This window comes from Argopecten irradians, chromosome 4, assembly GCF_041381155.1.
Source record: "Argopecten irradians isolate NY chromosome 4, Ai_NY, whole genome shotgun sequence".
Taxonomy (NCBI): domain Eukaryota; kingdom Metazoa; phylum Mollusca; class Bivalvia; order Pectinida; family Pectinidae; genus Argopecten; species Argopecten irradians.
This window is the reverse complement of record NC_091137.1, coordinates 11,264,625-11,287,722: the sequence shown is the minus strand read 5'-3', so window position 1 is coordinate 11,287,722 and position 23,098 is coordinate 11,264,625. Positions and strand designations below refer to the sequence as shown.

The window sequence follows — 23,098 nt, the reverse complement described above, 5'->3', positions numbered from 1 at the left end:
TGGTTTTATTCATTTCTGTGAATTTTGTTATTGTTATCAATGTTCCTTTATCGGCATGTTGGTCATATCAGCATTGGATGTGCACAAATGCTATTGTACATAACGGATAACCTAAGATCCGGAATTTTCCGTTATCATTTCTAAAACTAGTATTGCCTCCGCTTAAGCACTTACAAAATACAGCCTAGAACGGAAAATCATGTTGTCAAATTAAAATAATATCAGCCATTTTGCACTAAGGGGCAATATAACTTAAATATTTCAGAAAAAGATATCAACATATTGTCGAATTTATGGTAGTAAAACTAATTAGTTGAAATTGAAAGTAGGCCGCTTACATCATACCGGAAAGAAGGCGGAGCAGTCTCATCAGACGAACACTCCGGAAATCAATTCTTGATATTTTCTTCAATAGAACTAAGCCGACATGGCAACTGCGGACTGGAATCCGCTTGGTGACTTTTATTTCAAGTAAGAGACTTGCTTATCTTTCGCGTTTATCGATATACTTGCCTACCTGAAAAAATACACATTTCTTGTCGAGTGCCAATACGGTTTGTCTTCTGCGACCTAACTTAGTTGTTCGTTTATGAAATAAAGAAGAAACTGGTGATTTTATATTGTTATCAGACGAGTCTTGGCAAAGCCCTTGCAGGTCTGTAAGCGAATAAACGAAAACGGCCCAGGAATCAAACCTTGGCCCGGCACCATCAAAACACTTTTTCGTTTTCGTTTATTCGGAACAACCAGTTCGACCGTTGGTTAAAGTCATTATTTCAAGTATAAATCACGATGGGCATGCAGTTTTTGATACAGGCCTGTGAGGGTTTTGCCAAGGCTCGTCTGAAAACAAGATAAAATCATCAGGCCGGTCTTTAACAGGTTAGGATCAATGATAGAACCAGAGCCGTTTCCAATTATACAGTTTGACTGGTTGGACCTAGTTATTCGTTTTTGAATTAAACAGGTTGGACACAACCCTGCATAAGGGCAACAGTTACCCTTATGGGTAACAGGTTGAGTAATGATTAAGTTAACCAAATGAGGAATTCTGAGAAAGAAAAATGCATGAAGTTGTTTTTAGACTTTTTTTATCAAAAAGAGTGTAATAATTTTGACATGGCACCATTACTAACATAACTTTATTAGTACATTATTAATCAAAATGGGACAAACTTCATTGTCTCAATTTACTCAAACTAGTAACTGTTACTCAAATGGATAACTGTTACCCTTATGCAGAGTTGTGCCCAAACTGTTTAATTCATAAACGAATAACTAAGGTCCAACAAGTCAAAGTGTATAATTGGAAACGGCTCTGGTTCTATCATTGATCCGAAAAAGCATGTTGCGTCAGTGCGATCAATGTCATAGATTATTCAAACACACACAGTTCAGCTCATTTTACACAAAAAATCAATAATAGATACAGTACTGAAGTAATCAGCTCCTGATCATTTGTGTTTAGTACAGTTACAGGGCAAGAGTAGTGTGCCTCAAGCCGAATGGGAAATTGTTAGTGCAAAGGTAGAAGGAGATCGTATCACTATGTACAATTAAAAACCTGCAACAATACTCCCCCTCCCCTCTCCCCTTTCAAATATGTTTGCCCCTGACCAGACCAACCCAGGTTCTCTCTCCAACAAAGCCTCTCAATCTTGTTTAGCTTTCATTTGGAGTGGTCTATGGCACCAAATGTAACAAAGAATGTGCCGCCAGCCGGACATGAACCCACGACCCCGGACTTACTGTTCACCGCTCTACTGACTGTGTTATGAACATGAACCTGCTACACAGTTATGATTGTTTCGGCATTCCATTCAAGATACAGTCAAGGCTTGGTGAATATGTTTTGTCAGCTTTCATGAAAACAATTTTAAAAATGTATTGTTTTCTATGCTTAAAATCTCCATTATCTTCTGTCAGGAAAAATGAGCTCTATGCTATGGGATGGAGTGATGAGATAGATCTTGACAAATATACTGTGGCTGCAGCCCCGTATGGAGGCCCTATTGGTATGTATTCACTATTGGGGTTGTTTTACTTTGTTTATTGATAGCTTGTTCTCCTATTTTGGATTATTGAATAACAGGAGACACCATCTCTTTGACTGAATATGTAGTTGACTTTTGTTGGAAGAGGGATTACATTTTATTGAACAGACTTAAATATTAAAGGAGGGATGATTTAAATCAATTAATTTTTGGCATACTAAATTCTTATGTAATTATGTACAGGTTTTGTTATATAGGTTAATGGAGCGGAATATATTTCTCCTAGTAAGATTAACCCTAAAACAAGAGGCAGCAGGAGAGTTACATAGCACGGCGTGTTTTGTGTACAAACTCGGATATCCGTTTAATTATCATTGGCCCAGTTGATAAATACAAGTAGGAAATGAATGGTGTAAAATTTGAGTTTCTCTGTTAAAACATGTCAAAATCAAAGAAAGTTAGCTCTGATTCATAGGGTGCTGTTCTCTATTGACCTAGTATGGCGCATGACGATGCTCTCAGACCTTGAGCACATTACGATACTTTGGTGAGACAGTGTGTATTATCATATTTCTCTTCTAGCTCTATACAGAGACGACTCAAAAACTGCCCGGGTGCAGGTGTCAACCAAACCAACCATAACAGTGTTCACGGCTGCTGGTTACCCTATTCATCAGATGAGAGTAAGTACTGGTCCTTGTTAGGTGACATAATCAGAAAGACATGTATAACAAGATAGGATGAACTAGATTGAAATCTACACAATATTACTTCATTTTCCTTAGCATTCATATCATAATTTAACCATTGGAAATTGTTATTTTAATGGTCATTTTGATTATTTTATTACCCCAAACAGTAGCTATTATTTTAACATACTTTTCATAGTTTTTATGGCACAATCTGAAGTTATTCTTTTAATAATTCTTGAATGTAGAGAGAAGAAGATATGTTAAGAAAATAACTTTTGGTGTTACTATTTGTTTTGTTATAGTGGAGCAGTGGTCAAGTGGTCAAAATGGGCTGGTCAAACACAGAGGACCTGCTTTGTGTTCAGGATGATGGCATGGTCCTTTCCTACGATATGTTTCTGAACTTCAAACGTATGTTTGGTATGGGCCAGGTCAGTATACCTAAGCATCTATCCTCCCCCAAAATTTTCCTTTGCTTTTTGTCTGCTATCTATTACTTTCATCAAAATAACATCATGCTGTTACTGTATTTGTTGCTTTTATTTCATCTAAATGTCAGGGGTAGGCACTCCATGGCACAAGTATATGTGTAATAGCTGTTGATGTCGAAATGAGTTACCAGTACTGTAGTATGATTCTACAGTAAATGAGTTACCAGTACTGTAGTATGATTCTACAGTAAATGAGTTACCAGTACTGTAGTATGATTCTACAGTAAATGAGTAGCCAGTATTGTAGCATGATTCTACAGTAAATGAGTTATTAGTGTTGTAGCATGATTCTACTGTAAATGAGTTACCAGTATTGTAGCATGATTCTACAGTAAATGAGTTACCAGTATTGTAGTATGATTCTACAGTTAATGAGTTACCAGTATTGTAGCATGATTCTACAGTAAATGAGTTACCAGTATTGTAGCATGATTCTACAGTAAATGAGTTACCAGTATTGTAGTATGATTCTACAGTAAATGAGTTACCAGTACTGTAGTATGATTCTACAGTAAATGAGTTACCAGTATTGTAGCATGATTCTACAGTAAATGAGTTACCAGTTCTGTAGTATGATTCTACTGTAAATGAGTTACCAGTATTGTAGTATGATTCTACTGTAAATGAGTTACCAGTATTGTAGTATGATTCTACAGTAAATGAGTTACCAGTATTGTAGTATGATTCTACCCTAAATGAGTTACCAGTATTGTAGTATGATTCTACTGTAAATGAGTTACCAGTATTGTAGTATGATTCTACTGTAAATGAGTTACCAGTATTGTAGTATGATTCTACAGTAAATGAGTTACCAGTATTGTAGTATGATTCTACAGTAAATGAGTTACCAGTATTGTAGTATGATTCTACAGTAAAATGAGTTACCAGTATTGTAGCATGATTCTACAGTAAATGAGTTACCAGTTTGTAGTATGATTCTACAGTAAATGAGTTACCAGTATTGTAGTATGATTCTACAGTAAATGAGTTACCAGTATTGTAGTATGACTCTACAGTTAATGAGTTACCAGTATTGTAGTATGATTCTACAGTAAATGAGTTACCAGTATTGTAGTATGATTCTACAGTAAATGAGTTACCAGTACTGTAGTATGATTCTACAGTAAATGAGTTACCAGTATTGTAGTATGATTCTACAGTAAATGAGTTACCAGTATTGTAGTATGATTCTACTGTAAATGAGTTACCAGTATTGTAGTATGATTCTACAGTAAATGAGTTACCAGTATTGTAGTATGATTCTACCCTAAATGAGTTACCAGTATTGTAGCATGATTCTACAGTAAATGAGTTACCAGTATTGTAGCATGATTCTACAGTAAATGAGTTACCAGTATTGTATTATGATTCTACTGTAAATGAGTTACCAGTATTGTAGCATGATTCTACCGAAGAAGTATATTTACTAAAAGATCACAAAACCAAATATAGTCATTTATGAACCTCTTTGATTGCCATTTTGCTGTGATAAAGTAGTGCGTAAAACTGTAATTAATGATGTTTCAAAATCATTTACTTGACACAGGAAGCCAAGGACGTGAAGGTGATCGACTGTGAGATATTTAACAGTTTCCAGGGAACAGGAATAGCTGTGCTCACTAGTACATTCCGTATCTTCATCATCAACAGTGTAGATGATCCTAGGATTCGTAGGCTGGCCGAGGTCCCAGGTAACTTCATTACTCTATTGTAATGACTGATTGTCTCCTGTAATTGTTTTGTCCTTTGGGATGTTTCAATGGTGTATTTTATTTTATTTTTATTCAATTTGTAACCAGAACTCACTCTTTTGATTTGCACTCTTATAAGAAGGGAAGTTTTCTCAGAAGATCTTCCACCTCATAGATGGAAGAGCTTTCAGAAGCAGAAGAGCTACAAATCGAGTGTCTGAAAGTTATATTCTAAAAAAAAAAGTTAGACTCTGACTTTCTTTTCTGTAGGGTTACAGTCAGCTCCCAGCAGCTGGGCTGTATTAAATCTGGACCGACAGTCTCGAGCCTTGGTTGCTAAGGGTAATGAGCTTTTCCTGATTGACCACGGTGGTCAATATCAAAACCAGGTAAATGATACCGACAGTCCTGTGAAGGTTACTTTGATTTTGTCCAAGATATTCTTAGTTATTGAAAAGCAAATGGTTAGCATGATTTAACTTATTTACCAGTACTTCTGTAGTACCTGTTAATGTTAAATGTTTCATAGTTGCTGAAGACAAATGTTAATGCAATTACAAATGTACTTTTTTTGTATACATAATTATTATCATTATCTTACCTACTCACCAAATAACTGGAAATCACCAGGACATTATAAAAGATATCTGAGAATAATATGTGTTGTAATATACATTGTACTATTAGATACACTTTGACTACATATATCTCCATACATCCCCGACATATAGAAGATGATGTCTTCAATTGTGATTCATTTCTTCCAGACACCTCAAACAAACACTGAAGTCAAAGAATACATACAAATGGCGCTGTCCTTCAACAACAAATTCTTGGCGCTCTACACTGACACCGGGGTCATTTTTATCTGTTCCTCAGATTTACAGGTACATGTGTTGTATTCTTTCATACTAGATTTCTTCATCAGTATTACTAAAGTTTTTTAGCTTGCTGTCTTAATTAAAAGAAGACAGATGAACCGTTTTTAGAAAAAATATCTCACTCGGAATCTAACTCTGGATTCCTGCTTTGCTTTAAACTGTTTTATGATATTTAACATTTTGTGAAAATTTTGAATTGGGGAGAAAATTTTGTCAGTGTTTAACTTTAAGTCACTAGTATTACTTCACCATCAACCAACTATATGTTAATATGCCCTCTTCGCTAGAATGGTTAATTTCACTAAAATTTAGCCCGCTAAAAGGTCATTGAGGCTAAAAGTTTAGGAGTTCCTGTTCACATGCTAACAAGCATTTTCTCGTACCCAAATTATAGCACAACCTTTAATGGCTAGCTTCTTTAAGATCATAAAGATGTTATAGAACATTAAATTGTCAATGTCTCAATATTCAAATACATAGGACATTCTGCATTTCTAATTCTGAAGTGCAACAATAAAATCTTTGCTTTCAGAAAGTTTACTGTGAATTCAACACCAAAACAGAAACTTGTCCACGCCAGATGATGTGGTAGGTAACACTATGTATATAGAGTTTTGTTGATAAATAATATGTATGGTTTGCAGTGACTTTACTGATTAACCAAAACTATTTTTGAATTATAATGGCTTGTTATAATTTAAACCTTTAATAATTTATATCATTATGAGTTTGCTTAACCTATATTTGAAATACAATGTTTTGCTGTTTTAATAAACTGTGACATCTACGAATGACCTTGACCTTGTAGGTGTGGGATCGGAGCTGTGGTGGCCCTGTGGGGTACACTGATGGTAGTGGTAGGGCCACAGAAAGACTGGATACGGTATCCTTACTCATTCTGAAGTCATTTGTCTAGCATTGAGATGTTTATTACCTGCAAGCTTTTCATATATTTAGTCAATGTAGATCGGCAAAATGGCTCTTTTTCCTTCAAGTGTATGCAAGTGCAATCCCTTTGAAATTCTTGTTTTTTTGTATTGGAATTAAGTCTTAAAGGCCCACTACCTTTCCGAAGCGGCTTTTATTTTTTAAAATGGGAATGTAAAACAAGATCGATAATTTTGTAGAGTCTTAAAAATTATTAACTTACCGTTAAAACTACATTTATCATCACCTTCTGAACGATTTGATTAAAATAAATAAAATGTTTATTTTCATAACGTGGGTAGTATTATGTTTCCCGCCGTCGTCCTAAATACCGCGCGTAGGTTGATTATCACTGCGCCAGACGGCAAAACAGCGAATTGACTCGCCACTGTTTTCATATATTACACAGGAAATCTTGCATATGTTTGGTGTCGTAACCTTATTTTAGGTCATCGGTATGCATTTTCTGATGTTATTATTGTTTTTTAAGAAACCTTTGTATTTTGCTACGGAAAGGTAATGGGCCTTTAATACTTTCTTTGTATTCCATAGCAAAATGTAGATATAACTATAATTCTTAATTACTTCATGACATATTGTAGTCGTTTATAATTTCAATGAAAATCAAGGTTTGGGATTACTGTATTTATTGAGAATACAGTATAACTTGTCCAAACTGGCCCTTGTCTAAATTAAGTTATTGTATGATATCATTCATTCTTGATTGTTGTAATTTAAACCTGTATAATCCAGACACCTGTATATACCGGCCAAATATGCTTGTCCCAGTGACATCTGATTTAGACGTATACTGTATGTATAAACCTAAAGCCCTGTCTATGCAGGTATTCTGCTCTGTATTAAATATTGTAAAAAATAATATTCAGAAGTGTAATAAAGGTAAGATAGTTAGTTTATAGTGATCAGTTCCTTATCCCATGGTCAGATATAACTTTGAGTCACCTGTCCACCTGGTACAGGAGATGGATGGCACCAGAATCATTGGTAATTACCAACATGAGTACCTACACAAAGTACCAGGTAAGTTAGGTTTTAGTATTATTTCATGTTCCACTAGTTACGATACAATATATAATTCTGTTGTTAGTACACTTTTTATGTCATTTCTGTAGAAAACATTGCAAAATGTCATTTATTTTACATGTAGCTCAAATCTTTTGAGTATTTATCACATTTATCACTATATGTTTGTTTACAGCAATAAGATAAACACTCAGGCAATCAGATTTATCATTTTGGCATGCATACTTAAAAATTGATATAAACACTTTACATTTTACTTTCCTATATTATTTCAAGACGTGTCATTTATTTTATTTCAGAGGTAACAGAACACATATTTAAAATTGGATCTATGGAGCCAGGGGCTATGTTGTATGAAGCATCCCGAGAATTTCACGTGAGTTTGAACAAGTTGATTGGATAATCATAGCTCTAGTGATTCCGATATTTACTTTTTATTTGCTATCTTCATAAACTTAAAAGTATTTAAACTCAAACAATGTGCTAGCAAAAAGATAATCAAGCATAAAGTATGAATCTGGCTGAGAATGATTGCTGCATGTTTTGTTATGTATTATGTATGAAATGTTTATACAAATGTATTTTCTCATGCCTGTGTATGAAAGTATCATTAAATTGTTGATGCAAAACAGGCATTGAAGATGATGACAAGTAATATTTGTTCAATGTTTCTTTTTTCTGGGAAAATTAATTATTTCCAAGCATTAATAACATTTGAATATGATATTATAGAAAGGATCGCAGAAAGCAGACGAGTATATCCGTATGATCAAAGATAAGCTGGAAGTCGCTGTAAACCAGTGTATAGAGGCGGCAGGGTTTGAGATAGAGACAGACAAACAGAAGGCTCTATTAAGGGTGTGTAGTATCATATTACTAATTGTAATATAGATTAACAGATTTGTCAAATATATATTTTCCATGTTCTAGATTCCTGATGAAGACCACAAATATAACTAAATGATTTTGCATATGGTATGATGGTTTAAGATATTATTTTCAACACAAGATTCAAAATAATCCTTCTTTCTCACATTAGTATCTAATGCTTATTAAGGCAGCTGGTTTTATTTTCTGTTTATAGATTTTCAGTTTTATTTAACATTTGTGAAAAACAACAAAAGTATAATCCAATGAATACAGACAAATATTGTAGCCTCAAAGTTGTAGTTTTTAGCTCACCTGGCCCGAAGGGCCGGTGAGCTTATGTCATGGCGCGGCGTCCGTCGTCCGTCGTCCGTCCGTCCGTCCGTCCGTCCGTCCGTCCGTCTGTCCGTCAACATTTCCTTTAAATCGCTACTAGTCATAGAGTTCTGCATGGATTGTAACCAAATTTGGCCACAAACATCCTTGGGGGAGGGGGAACAGAACTTGTATAAATTTTGGCTCTGACCCCCCGGGGGCAGGAGGGGCGGGGCCCAATAGGGGAAATAGAGGTAAATCCTATAAATCGCTACTTGTCCTAGAGTTTTGCATGGATTGTAACCAAATTAGGCCACAAACATCCTTGGGGGAAGGGGAACAGAACTTGTATAAATTTTGGCTCTGACCCCCCGGGGGCAGGAGGGGCGGGGCCCAATAGGGGAAATAGAGGTAAATCCTATAAATCGCTACTTGTCCTAGAGTTTTGCATGGATTGTAACCAAATTAGGCCACAAACATCCTTGGGGGAAGGGGAACAGAACTTGTATAAATTTTAGCTCTGGTCCCCCGGGGGCAGGAGGGGCGGGGCCCAATAGGGGAAATAGAGGTAAATCCTTTAAATCGCTACTAGTCATAGAGTTTTGCATGGATTGTAACCAAATTAGGCCACAAACATCCTTGGGGGAAGGGGGACAGAACTTGTATAAATTTTAGCTCTGGTCCCCCAGGGGCAGGAGGGGCGGGGCCCAATAGGGGAAATAGAGGTAAATCCTTTAAATCGCTACTAGTCATAGAGTTCTACATGGATTGTAACCAAATTTGGCCACAAACATCCTTGGGGGAAGGGGAACAGAACTTGTATAAATTTTGGCTCTGACCCCCCGGGGGCAGGAGGGGCGGGGCCCAATAGGGGAAATAGAGGTAAATCCTATAAATCACTACTTGTCCTAGAGTTCTGCATGGATTTTAACCAAATTTGGCCACAAACATCCTTGGGAGAATAGGAACTGAGTTTGCATAAATTTTGGGTCTGGTCCCCGGGGCAGGAGGGGCAGGGCCCAATAGGGGAACTATAGGTAAATCCTATAAATCGGTACTTGTCCTAGAGTTCTGTATGGATTGTAACCAAATTTGGCCATCAACATCCTGGGGGGAAGGGGAACAGAACAAGTATAAATTTTGGCTCTGACCTCTCAGGGGCAGAAGGGGCGGGGCCCAATAGGGGAAATAGATGTAAATCCTATAAATCGCTACTTAATTGTCCTAGAGTTCTGTATGGATTGTAACCAAATTTGACCACAAACATCCTTGGGGGTAGGAGAACAGAACTTGTATAAATTTTGGCTCTGACACCCCAGGGGTCCAATAGGGGAAATAGAGGTAAATTCTTTAAATCACTACTAGTCATAGAGTTCTGCATGTAATGTAACCAAATTTGGCCACAAACATCCTTTGTGGAAGGGGAACAGAACTTGTATAAATTTTGGCTCTGGCCCCCGGGGGGGCAGGACGGGTGGGGCCCAATAGGGGAAATAGAGGTAAATCCTATAAATCGCTACTTGTCCTAGAGTTTTGCTTAGATTGTGACCAAATTTGGCCACAAACATCCTTGGAGGAAGGGGAACAGAACTTGTATAAATTTTGGCTCTGACCCCCTGGGGGCAGGAGGGGTGGGGCCCAATAGGGGATTTAGAGGTTAATATTAAATCTCCTTCAGAAAAGAAACAATGAAGCTGTATTCAGAACATTACTTGGCATTACAAACCAGGTGAGCGATACAGGCCCTCTGGGCCTCTTGTTACTTGAAGATATCTTGATATCACAATGAAAAAATGCAGTATTAAGTTTGAAATTCTACTTGATTCAGATTTGTTAATTTATTTTACTGTTACCATTTGAAAATATTCATTATGGCCCTCATGAGTTTGAACAGTACCTGTTTTACTTTCATGAGCTCCTTTTATAATTTGTTACAGGCGGCGACATTTGGGAAGTGTTTCCTCACAGATTACAGCCCTGAGACTTTTGTAAACATGTGTCAGATGTTACGTGTCATTAACCAGGTCCGCCATCATAAGATCGGCATCCCAATCACCTACACACAGTATCCTTGTCTGATCAGAGATTCCTGTCCTCATCAGGAGGTTAAACAGGGCTACAGGATGTCATCATAATTTAGTCTCATATGAAAAAAAAATCACTAATTTATTTCAAATTAATAGAATCTTAAATGAGTTTGTCAAAGAGACAGAGATACTCAAACTGTGTGACAGACATTAACACTCTAGCATGAGGCTTGCCGATTGCTGGCCTGCCAAGATTCTATCTGTAGAAATGAGATATCTTAGTTATGTTTACAGAGCCATATTTGGTCATTTTTCTCCCATACTTAAAATAATGACCTATCAATATGCGTTTCAAAATATTAAAATTGCATTATTTGTGTACAATTAGTCTCACCTTCTGATAATTGTGAAGTCAGATATATGGTGAAACTGTATGATGCCACAGACACAGGAAGGTAAAACACAAGAATGTGTGGATTTATTGTACTCAAACCATGTCATTTCACTATCTTATACTGATGTATTGTTTATAAGAACTTCTTTATTTACAATAAGCTTCAGCACTCTTAAGATTTTCATATTAAAGAAAGAAAAAAACAGCCTTATCTTGGTGTCAGATTGGAACACCTCTCTATGGCTGTGATGATTGACAGGTTGGTGCTCAGGAAGAAGTTTCACCTCGCCATCAAAATCTGCCAGTATCTCAAAATTCCAGACCAAGAGGGAGCAAGTCGCATTCTGGCACATTGGGCCTGTTATAAGGTAACCATGTATTTCATTGACAAAGAGGAAATATGCTGCATATATTTGCCATAAACATAGTGGTATAATGAATTTAGATGTTAATCAAATGTCTAACATTGATAAAATTTTGTGCTAACATGCTTCATTTAGTTTGCCATTGTCCACTTGGCATTCATACTCCCACAATTGCCAACTGAATGCAGTTCAATGCTCAAATATGTAATGATGTCATATAAGATTGTGGAAGTAGTCAGTTGAAATAGCATATATGTCTTACACCTGTATGAAGAGAATATTTTTTCTTTTTAGAAACTACATATTTGTGTCAAGATGGTTAAGATAATTTATATTTTCAATTATTTTGCAATAAACAAAATGACTGTATGATCCTATAATATGCTGTTTATTATTAATTTTATGTATGCAACATTTTCAAGAAAAAATATGAACTTGAAAGTTAAAAGTGACTTGAAGTGTTCCTGATGAAAACTTTTAACTGTTCTCCTATTGTAGGTAAAACAGAAGAATGAAGACGATGAGACAATAGCCAGAGCAATTGCTCAGAAACTCGGTGATACACCTGGAGTATCATACTGTGATATTGCTAGTCAAGCCCTGGAGTGTGGACGAACAGACCTGGCTATCAGGGTAAGAAAAGGGAAACAATTGTAGAATGATGTGATAAAGGCAAACTTAAGCCTTAATTCATTACATATTTTATTGTAAGACCAGTTTATGGGACATTACAAACACCAACCACAGGTCTTAGTATCAAAATTATATTCTAATGTAATGCTGAAATTGACAGAGGTCGATAGAGTTGATCTTGACAGTTTAAAACTGCATGAAATCTACAGTAAGTTATGGTTTAACAGTAATTGTCTTTGTTATGTAAACATTCACCTGTTAATATCCTTGTTGATATGTTCTGTCCTCAGCTGTTGGACTTTGAACCCCGAGCAGCTCAGCAGGTTCCCCTTCTAATGAAGATGAGCAGAGACACACTAGCTCTGTCCAAGGCTATAGAGAGTGGAGACACAGATTTAGGTGCGTTTTAGTCCTCTTATCATTAACCCTTAACACCCTGGCCCTGTATGCTAATTACCGTTACTTTTAGTCACCCTTTAACCTTTTAAGGCATTAATACCTTTATTCAACTCATCAACCTTGAACCCCTTAACCTTTAGAGACACATTGGCACTTTCTAAGGCAAAGGCATAGTGTTCAGGTATTTTTGATTACCCTCCTGTTTAAACCTCTCTAACTTTCACCTTTTAACCCTATATGCTGGCCCAGTCTAAATTTAAAGAGAATGGCAAGGTAGTAAAATGTTTTATCCCAAAACTCAGTTTTCCTATTTTATAATAGTCTGAAATTGTTTTCCTATTTTATAATAGTCTGAAAAAAACTGATAGTTATTTCAATGCAATTGCGTTTTTGAAATTTCGAAAAAGTTTAAGTGATGTTAAAATTTTCTGAAATGTTTTTGTTATTTTACTGCAGTTTACACCGTACTTTTAAAGATGAAAAATGACATGAAGGATGGAGATTTCTTCATGAACATCAGAAACATGCCCATAGCCTATTCTCTCTTCATACAGGTAAGCTTTCTCAACTCTTCAGTTCTATTCTACTGACATGATACACAAGTGTGTGTAGAATATGAAGTTTACATATAATGACCTGTGACAATATTGTTGTAATTTGTAAGTTATCTTGTTACAGTATTGTCGCCATCAGAACCCTCAGATGATGGAGGATCTATACTACCAGGAGGATAACTTCCTGGAGGAAGCCAACTGCAAGGTTGTCAAAAGTTTTGATGATGAGGTAGGTCTTATTCCATGGAGTCTTGGGTAGTTTTGAAACAAGAATTTTTTTATGTTGGATATGTTTGTCAGCATATTAAGTTGATGAAAGGTTAGAGAGAAAATCAATTGAACCCCAAGTTTAGAAATTAGAAAAAAGTGCCACGAAGAGTTATTAAAAAGAAACATACTGTACATGTAATTACTCATTAGTCATAAACAGATTTATTTAGTAAGTGAGGATGGAGGTGATTGAATCTGATTCCATCTGTTTTGATTTGATTACAGAGACTTGACGACAGGTGTGAAACACTGAAACAAGCCATGAACTGCTACGCTAGAGCCAAGAATGAATTTGCTGTCAAGGTAGGTCAAATATTTCACCGATTTGTGATGATATCTGGTGATAGACAATAGTGATCAGTGTGAGTTGATGATGTCACAGTTTATTTTACTTTATTATATATGAAACCAGTACACGTGGCTTATCCTTCTTATTATGTTACATACCAGTTCAGTATTCATAGGACCAATTTGTGTTTATAGATGTTTTTCATACAAATATATTTTATGAAAAAGGAATGTATTGTTATATTTGTATTATATTACAGCAAACAGATGAACAGATGAAGTTACTGAAGTACCAGCGTCGGATGGAGGAGGAGTTTAACCGCCCATATATGGACCTGTCTCTTCACCAAACCATATATAAACTTATAATGGAAAACAGCCATAAACCTGCTGAACAGCTTCGCAAGGAGTTCAAAGTGCCAGAAAGAAGGTAATACAATTTTGATAATTAATTAAGACATGGACTAATTCACATACCATGCGAAACCCTACAAACTTAGTGCCGGACTATTGATTCTTTTGGTAATGAAATGACGTTAAAAGATGACATTCCAGGCTAACAAAGATTGTTGAGTTACATTCTATCACCGCAGGAGATACCAGTCCCACAGAAATATTTTCGGTTATCATATGATACATGAATTAGTCCCATTAAATCTTTTATTGAGTGAATTTCCTATGAAACCTTCCCTGTCTGTTATAGATACTGGTGGTTGCGGATGCATGCCCTCGGAGAAGCTGGTGAATGGGCCGAGTTAGAGAGATTCTCTAAGTCAAAGAAACCACCTGTTGGATTAGAGGTAAAGAGAATATTTCATTCATTGCATTGAATCCTTTGGATAGCAATTAATATATATCACCAGATAAACCTTCATTATCCCCCGCCCAACGAAGTTGGCGGGGGATATACAAATGGGTTCCATCCGTCCGTCTGTCCGTCCATACGAATGGTTTCCGGAGCATAACTCTAAATCCAGTGGAGATATTTCCACGAAACTTCATACACATATTGGTCTTATGGTCTAGTAGTGCCTTTTGCTATTTTGAGGTTTTCATTTTTTGCATTTTTTCCGTAACCATGGAATTATTGCTGAAAATATCATATTTTTGTACCAGGTTTGTTTCTGGAACATAACTCTAAAACCAGAAGAGATATTTCTACGAAACTTCATAGACACATTGGTCTTATGGTCTAGTAGTGCCTTTTGCTATTTTAAGGTTTTCACTTTTTGTACTTTTTTCTGTAACCATGGAAACATTGCTGAAAATGGCAGATTTTTGTGTAAGAATCGTTTCCGGAGCACAACTCTAAAACTAGCAGAGATATTTCCATGAAACTTCATAGACACATTGTTCTTATGGTCTAGAAGTGCCTTTTGCTATATTTAGGTTTTCATTTTTTGCACTATTTCCCGTAACCATGGAAACATTGCTGAAAATATCATATTTTTGTACCAGGTTCGTTTCCAGAGCATAACTGGAAAACTGGTTGAGAGATATGCACGGAACTCCATAGGCACATTAGTCTTATGGTCTAGTAGTGCCTTTTGCTATTTTAAGGTTTTCACTTTTTGTACTTTTTTCTGTAACCATGGAAACATTGCTGAAAATGGCAGATTTTTGTGTAAGAATCGTTTCCAGAGCATAACTCTAAAACCAGCAGAGATATTTCCATGAAACTTCTTAGACACATTGTTCTTATGGTCTAGTAGTGCCTTTTGCTATTTTTAGGTTTTCACTTTTTGTGCTTTTTTCGGTAACCATAGAAACATTGCTGAAAATATCATGTTTTTGTAGCAGGTTCATTTCTGGAGCATAACTCTAAAACCAGCAGAGATATTTCCATGAAACTTCATAGACACATTCTTTTTATGGTCTAGTAGTGCCTTTTGCTATTTTTAGGTTTTCATTTTTTGCACTTTTTCCTTTACCATGGAAACATTGCTGAAAATATCATGGTAAATGGTAAATGTTACTTTGCAAAACTCCACCCATCTTTGTGTATATAGTCTAATATAAATGTCAAGGCTGTATACCTGATTCAACAATTGCAGCCCCGCTCTACTTGAATTATATTCCATCTTTCTTTAGCTCAACTTCCTTTTTCCTGTTTTTTTCTCATACACATAAGTCTCCACAATCAAACTTACTTCAGCTTTGATATCTCCATTGGCGGGGATCTGAATGACTATGTCCTTGTTAATCTAGGATTTTAAGTTATTAATAAAAGATGTAGCCTAAACATTTTTGGATGACGGAATTTTGATATAATATTCATATACAATTGTATCTTTATTGAAATTCTTACCACATTGTATTAAACCAAATTCTATCCTCTTACCTGATGATACTATATATATCAAATTGTTCATTTCAGCCACAAATACTATTATATCTACTCTATACAATAAAGTTATGTCTTAAATTCCTGTTATTCTATAGGCATTTGTTGAAGTATGTTCCAAACACAAAAATGTAGCAGAGGCCATGAAGTACATAGTCAGAGTTCAACCTGATCAGAAGGTCAAATGCCTGCTGAAGATTGGGTAAGGTTTGGGCAATAACTGTCCGCTATCTTTCACTGTTTATAATATTGATTTGATTAGACTGAGGTGATGTGGTAATTCTTCTGGGGTGCAAAGGACATGGCAACATGATGTGAATAGGACAATTTTGAGATTTCAAAATGTCATTGAGAAGATATGGTTATAGTCGCGCTTCCCAGCAATATTATCATTATATTATGACACAAAGTTTTGATATCACAATTGATATAAGTTTATGCTATTTTCGGCTTATAATAATAGTGATCTTGAAACCCCTTTATGAGGGTGTTTCATTCTAGGGTATTTATTATGCATCCATTTATTATCCCCGGCTTTCTCCGAAACGTGGGATATTTATTTGGGTTTGTCTGTCTGTCTGTCTGTCCGTCTGTCTGTCACACTTCGTTTGCGTGCAATAACTGTAACAAATGTAAACCGATTTTCTTCAAACTTGGTGACAAGGTTAAATGCCTTAAGGACTCAGCCAAGTATGATCGCCACTGTCGATGGACCTTATTTAATGGAGTTATGGCCCTTTGAATTACTAAAAATATCATTTTTTGCCATTTCCATGCAATAAGTGTTACAAATGTAAACCGATTTTCTTCAAACTTAGTAACAAGGTTTAATGCCTTAAGGACTTAGCCAGGTTCGATCGTGACTTTCAACAGACCTTATTCAGCGGAGTTATGGCCCTTTGCTTAAATAAAAAAGTCAGTTTTTTCCACTTCTGTACAATAACTGTAATAAATATTAACCGATTTTCTTCAAACTTGGTAACAAGGTTGAATGCCTTAAGTGCCTGGCCAGGTTCGCTCAACTCTTTCAGAAGATGTTATTTATCAGAGTTATGGCCCTTTAATTTACTACAAATGCCATTTTTCTGCAGTTTCTGTGTAATAACTAAAAAATGTTAAAACTTGGTAACATAGTTAAATGCCTTAAGGGCTTAGCCAAATTTGATTGCCATTTTTGGCAGATCTTGATGAGCAGAGTTATGGCCCTTTGATTGAATAAAAAAAAAGTCATTGTCTGCCACTTCCGTACAATAACCATAATAAATATTAACCGATTTTCTTCAAACTTGGTAACAAAGTTAAATGTCTTAAGGGCTCCGCCAAGTTCGATCGCCACTTGCGACAGACCTTATTTAGCAGAGTTATGGCCCTTTGATTTAGTTAAAAAAAAAGGTCATTTTCTGCAATTTCCCTGCAATAACTAGTAGATATTAACCAATTTTCTTCAAACTTGGTAACAAGGTCAAATGCCTTAAGGGCTTGACCAAGTTCGATTTGTTACATTATGTGGTGGAGTTACGGCCCTTTGATGTACAAAAAACTTCATTTTCTGCCATTCTCTGTGCAATAATTGTAACAAAAAAACTTAAAAGTTAGTATCGAAGTAAAATGCTTTAAGAGCTTAGACAAATTTAATAGTCACTTTCAGCAGACATTATTTTACACATCTTACATCCAAATAAGACTTCAGTTTATTTTTTCATGTTTCAATCAAGGTTAAACCTAACCTCAATAATGTTTAAACTACAATATGTCCTGAAAGTGGGGGATGGAAATTCCACGAATTTGCTTGTTCACAATTTACTTAGTGAATCTGGGGGGCATTGTCTAGATTGGAGTGGTTTTCTTCAGTTAAACGATTATTATCATCCTTTTTATTTTACTTGCATGTTTTCCTGTAAAGAAACTATACCCTCATTATAATTAGATGGGTGTTGTCAAATATGACTGATTCTCTAAATTTTGTTGAACTACATTTTTCAGTCAAAAGAAGTCTGCTGCAGAGGCTGCATTTGAGAATCACAGTGAAGAGGACCTGAATTTAGTGTTACAGAAATGTGGAGCAGCTGATAAACAATTGGTGGAAAGTATCCGGGGAATGAAACAACAACTTGGGGGTCGGAGATAGCAGGAAATGGGGGTTGGGTAGAAGGGTGGGGATTAACAGGACTTAAGTGTAGGGCAGTAGGGTGGGGATTAGCTTGCAGAAATTTGGTGTGTGTGTGCGCAGGGGTGGGGGTTACGGAAGTTGGGACAAAATAAGGCCCTAGGTGGGGATCTTGCAAGATCAAATAGAAGAAAAAAAAATTACAAGTTGTGAAAAAGAAGTGTCTGTAAATGAATGATAAGATTACATCAAGCGTATTTCACACGCCATTGAAGGACAAGGGGAAGTGTGCAATCACCTGAAGAAGATGTCTGTATCCTGCAGTCTAATAAAATTACAAACAAATTTTACATAAAACACAAACAGTTAGAGATTATGTACTTTGATTGTCTTTAATCAGTCTTTATTATCCTGATAACTTGGTGGACCTATTGTACTTCATATTTAGAGATCATGAAAACCATTATCCTTAACTTACAATGTTAAGCCTATTGGAACAAGAGGGCTGGCTGTTGTTTGTTGATGTGTTACTGTGTACGTCTGCTTCTATGCATTTTAATTTGTATAAGTTATTAATTTGCCAATAAATGATTGTGAGCGAGCATGGTTATATCAAAGAAGAAAAAGGTGAATGGCAGAATAATATGATATCAGAGAAACAATGACAGAAAGGGACGAGAAAAAGAATGAAAATTTTGTTATACTCCTATATTGTATGTGATATCTATTATTAAGTAATGTATTGATTGTCAAACCTTTATACAGACTTTTGTGTTCTTTACCTTTATACTGACTTTTGTGTTCTTTTTATCTCAGAATCTGATTTTCACTGATTTCCCTTTGCTTATAAAATGTGAGGTTAAATGACATGTTATCCCTAATGGCAGGGTCTCTTCTATTCGTGATAAATGGCATGATATTCCTGTTAAATGGCACGGTATCCTTGATAATTGGCACGGTATTCCTGATAAATGGAAAGGTATCCTTGATAAATGGCACGGTATCCCTGATAAATGGCATGGTAACCTTGATAAATGGCATGGTATCCTTGATAAATGGCATGGTAACCTTGATAAATGGCACGGTATCCCTGATAAATGGCATGGTAACCTTGATAAATGGCATGGTATCCCTGATAAATGGCATGGTAACCTTGATAAATGGCATGGTATCCCTGATAAATGGAAAGGTATCCTTGATAAATGGCACGGTATCCCTGATAAATGGCATGGTAACCTTGATAAATGGCATGGTATCCTTGATAAATGGCATGGTAACCTTGATAAATGGCACGGTATCCCTGATAAATGGCATGGTAACCTTGATAAATGGCACGGTATCCCTGATAAATGGCATGGTAACCTTGATAAATGGCACGGTATCCCTGATAAATGGCATGGTAACCTTGATAAATGGCATGGTATCCTTGATAAATGGCATGGTATTCCTGTTAAATGGAAAGGTATCCTTGATAAATGGCACGGTATCCCTGATAAATGGCACGATATCCCTGATAATTGGCATGGTAACCTTGATAAATGGCATGGTATCCTTGATAAATGGCATGGAATCCATGATAGTAAAATGGCATGGTATTCCTGATAAATGGCATGGTATCCTTGATAAATGGCACGGTATCCTTGATAATTGGCACGGTATTCCTGATAAATGGAAAGGTATCCTTGATAAATGGCATGGTATCCTTGATAAATGGCATGGTATCCTTGATAAATGGCACGGTATTCCTGATAAATGGCATGGTATTCCTGTTAAATGGAAAGGTATCCTTGATAAATGGCATGGAATCCATGATAGTAAAATGGCATGGTATTCCTGATAAATGGCATGGTATCCTTGATAAATGGCACGGTATTCCTGATAAATAGCATGGTATCCCTGATAAATGGTATATGACTCTTTCATGTGTACATACTATTCCACCCGAGGGTACAGAACTTTGGGTCAGAACCGAGGCTATCCTACATAATTTACATGTGAAAGAGTTATTTTCTCACATTGCTTGTCGAGTTACTTGCACGAAAGGTGAGGCAGCCATTTTGTTTCAAAATCTTAACTTCTTAAATAATTGATCGATTTTAAAAATAAGAACGCCATTCGAAAGAGCTCATCAAAGTTTGATTTATATTAATAAATATAAACAAGAAATCTTAGGTAAAACGGTTTGAAATGCAAATTAAACAAATGAAATGGTAAATAAATCCGTCAAATCAATCGAAATAGATGAAAAATGACGTCAACTTTGGCTGATATGACGTCATTTGATTGTTCGGCAATTGTGACGTCACAGCTATGTAAGATAGATTTATCTTACATAGCTGTCTTTCATGGGACAACTCTATCTTACATGGCTAGCTATGTGAGAAAAATGGTATCCCTGATAAATGGCATGGTATCCCTGATAAATGGCATGGTATCTTTGATAAATGGCATGGTATCTGAAACCACACTGAAGGAAGAGGGAGGGAGAGTATCGTACTGAACTCTCCCTGAAGGAAGAGGGAGAGAGAGCATCGTACTGAACTCTCCCTGAAGGAATGGGGAGGGAGAGTATAGTACTGAACTGTCCATGAAGGAAGAGAGAGAGGGAGAGTATCGTACTGAACCCCCCCCCCCCCTGAAGGAAGAAGAAGGGAGAGTATCGTTATGAAACCCCCCTGAAGGAAGAGGGAGAGAAAGTATCGTACTGAACCCCTCTGAAGGAAGAGGGAGGGAGAGTATCGTGCTGAACCCCCCTAAAGGAAGAGGGAGGGAGAGTATCGTTATGAAACCCCCCTGAAGGAAGAGGGAGAGAAAGTATCGTACTGCACCCCCTGAAGGAAGAGGGAGGGAAAGTATCGTACTGAACTCTCCCTAAAGGAAGAGGGAGGGAGAGTATCGTACTGACCCCCCCCCCCCTTGAAGGAAGAGGGAGAGAGAGCAGAGAGCATCGTACTGAACTCTCCCTAAAGGAAGAGGGAGGGAAAGTATCGTACTGAAGGAAGAGGGAGGGAGAGTATCGTACTGAACCCCCCTGAAGGAAGAGGGAGGGAGAGCGTCGTACTGAACTCTCCTTGAAGGAAGAGGGAGAGTATCGTACTGAACTCTCCTTGAAGGAAGAGGGAGGGAGAGTATCGTACTGAACTCTCCCTGAAGGAAGAGGGAGGGAGAGTATCGTACTGAACTCTCCCTGAAGGAAAAGGGAGGGAGAGTATCGTACTGAACTCTCCCTGAAGGAAGAGGGAGGGAGAGTATCGTACTGAACTCTCCCTGAAGGAGAAGGAGGGAGAGTATCGTACTGAACTCTCCCTGAAGGAAGAGGGAGGGAGAGTATCGTACTGAAAACCTTGGCTAGCGAAGTTGCACCTTGGTACGGATTGCTGTTAAATCAACACAAATACATCTTCAAGTTTGATTCTGGAAGTCGAGACAGCTGAGAAACTTGGAGAAACTTTTATGTAATCATCAAAAGCCAGAAGATAGACAGGACAATTTCCAGCGCAGACTTATATCACCTGATAGATAAGAATGGTTTGAAATGCAAATTAAACAAATGAAATGGTAAATAAATCCGTCAAATCAATCGAAATAGATGAAAAATGACGCCAACTTTGGCTGATATGACGTCATTTGATTGTTCGGCAATTGTGACGTCACAGCTATGTAAGATAGATTTATCTTACATAGCTGTCTTTCATGGGACAACTCTATCTTACATGGCTAGCTATGTGAGAAAATGGTATCCCTGATAAATGGCATGGTATCCCTGATAAATGGCATGGTATCTTTGATAAATGGCATGGTATCTGAAACCACACTGAAGGAAGAGGGAGGGAGAGTATCGTACTGAACTCTCCCTGAAGGAAGAGGGAGGGAGAGCATCGTACTGAACTCTCCCTGAAGGAATAGGGAGGGAGAGTATAGTACTGAACTAACCATGAAGGAAGAGAGAGGGAGAGTATCGTACTGAACCCCCCCCCCCCTTGAAGGAAGAGGAAGGGAGAGTATCGTTATGAAACCCCCCTGAAGGAAGAGGGAGAGAAAGTATCGTACTGAACCCCTCTGAAGGAAGAGGGAGGGAGAGTATCGTGCTGAACCCCCCTAAAGGAAGAGGGAGGGAGAGTATCGTTATGAAACCCCCCTGAAGGAAGAGGGAGAGAAAGTATCGTACTGAACCCCCTGAAGGAAGAGGGAGGGAAAGTATCGTACTGAACTCTCCCTAAAGGAAGAGGGAGGGAGAGTATCGTACTGACCCCCCCCCCCCCTTGAAGGAAGAGGAGAGAGAGAGAGGAGAACAGAGAGCATCGTACTGAACTCTCCCTAAAGGAAGAGGGAGGGAAAAGTATCGTACTGAAGGAAGAGGGAGGGAGAGTATCGTACTGAACCCCCCTGAAGGAAGAGGGAGGGAGAGCGTCGTACTGAACTCTCCTTGAAGGAAGAGGGAGAGTATCGTACTGAACTCTCCTACTGAAGGAAGAGGGAGGGAGAGTATCGTACTGAACTCTCCCTGAAGGAAGAGGGAGGGAGAGTATCGTACTGAACTCTCCCTGAAGGAAGAGGGAGGGAGAGTATCGTACTGAACTCTCCCTGAAGGAAGAGGGAGGGAGAGTATCGTACTGAACTCTCCCTGAAGGAAAAAGGAGGGAGAGTATCGTACTGAACTCTCCCTGAAGGAAGAGGGAGGGAGAGTATCGTACTGAAAACCTTGGCTAGCGAAGTTGCACCTTGGTACGGATTGCTGTTAAATCAACACAAATACATCTTCAAGTTTGATTCTGGAAGTCGAGACAGCTGAGAAACTTGGAGAAACTTTTATGT

At 37.3% G+C, this 23,098-nt stretch overlaps 2 protein-coding genes across 2 annotated transcripts; one reads left to right on the top strand and one right to left on the bottom strand.

The window, feature by feature from the left end:
• Positions 1 to 320: 320 nt before the first annotated feature.
• On the top strand, positions 321 to 19,041 carry LOC138320596 (vacuolar protein sorting-associated protein 16 homolog). The gene is made up of 23 exons (XM_069263679.1): positions 321 to 471; positions 1,927 to 2,015; positions 2,577 to 2,677; positions 2,989 to 3,117; positions 4,724 to 4,868; positions 5,139 to 5,257; positions 5,636 to 5,755; positions 6,282 to 6,337; positions 6,558 to 6,632; positions 7,623 to 7,717; positions 8,020 to 8,096; positions 8,453 to 8,578; positions 10,840 to 10,967; positions 11,547 to 11,691; positions 12,187 to 12,321; positions 12,612 to 12,720; positions 13,177 to 13,274; positions 13,399 to 13,503; positions 13,770 to 13,847; positions 14,093 to 14,262; positions 14,536 to 14,632; positions 16,275 to 16,378; positions 18,160 to 19,041. The coding sequence occupies exons 1-23, from the start codon at positions 428 to 430 to the stop codon at positions 18,302 to 18,304; spliced, it is 2,490 nt and encodes an 829-aa protein (XP_069119780.1). The 5' UTR covers positions 321 to 427; the 3' UTR covers positions 18,305 to 19,041.
• Positions 19,042 to 19,090: 49 nt separating this feature from the next.
• Positions 19,091 to 19,858, bottom strand: LOC138322096 (zonadhesin-like). The gene has a single exon (XM_069266152.1). The coding sequence runs from the start codon at positions 19,856 to 19,858 to the stop codon at positions 19,091 to 19,093; it is 768 nt and encodes a 255-aa protein (XP_069122253.1).
• Positions 19,859 to 23,098: the final 3,240 nt, after the last annotated feature.

Coding starts and splice junctions, on each gene's coding strand:
- LOC138322096 (XM_069266152.1), bottom strand. CDS start 19,858: ATGGATTCCATGCCATTTATCAAGGATACCATGCCATTTATCAAGGTT.
- LOC138320596 (XM_069263679.1), top strand. CDS start 428: ATGGCAACTGCGGACTGGAATCCGCTTGGTGACTTTTATTTCAA. Junction 2,016..2,576: donor CCCGTATGGAGGCCCTATTG/GTATGTATTCAC, acceptor TTTCTCTTCTAG/CTCTATACAGAGACGACTCA. Junction 11,692..12,186: donor CACATTGGGCCTGTTATAAG/GTAACCATGTAT, acceptor CTCCTATTGTAG/GTAAAACAGAAGAATGAAGA.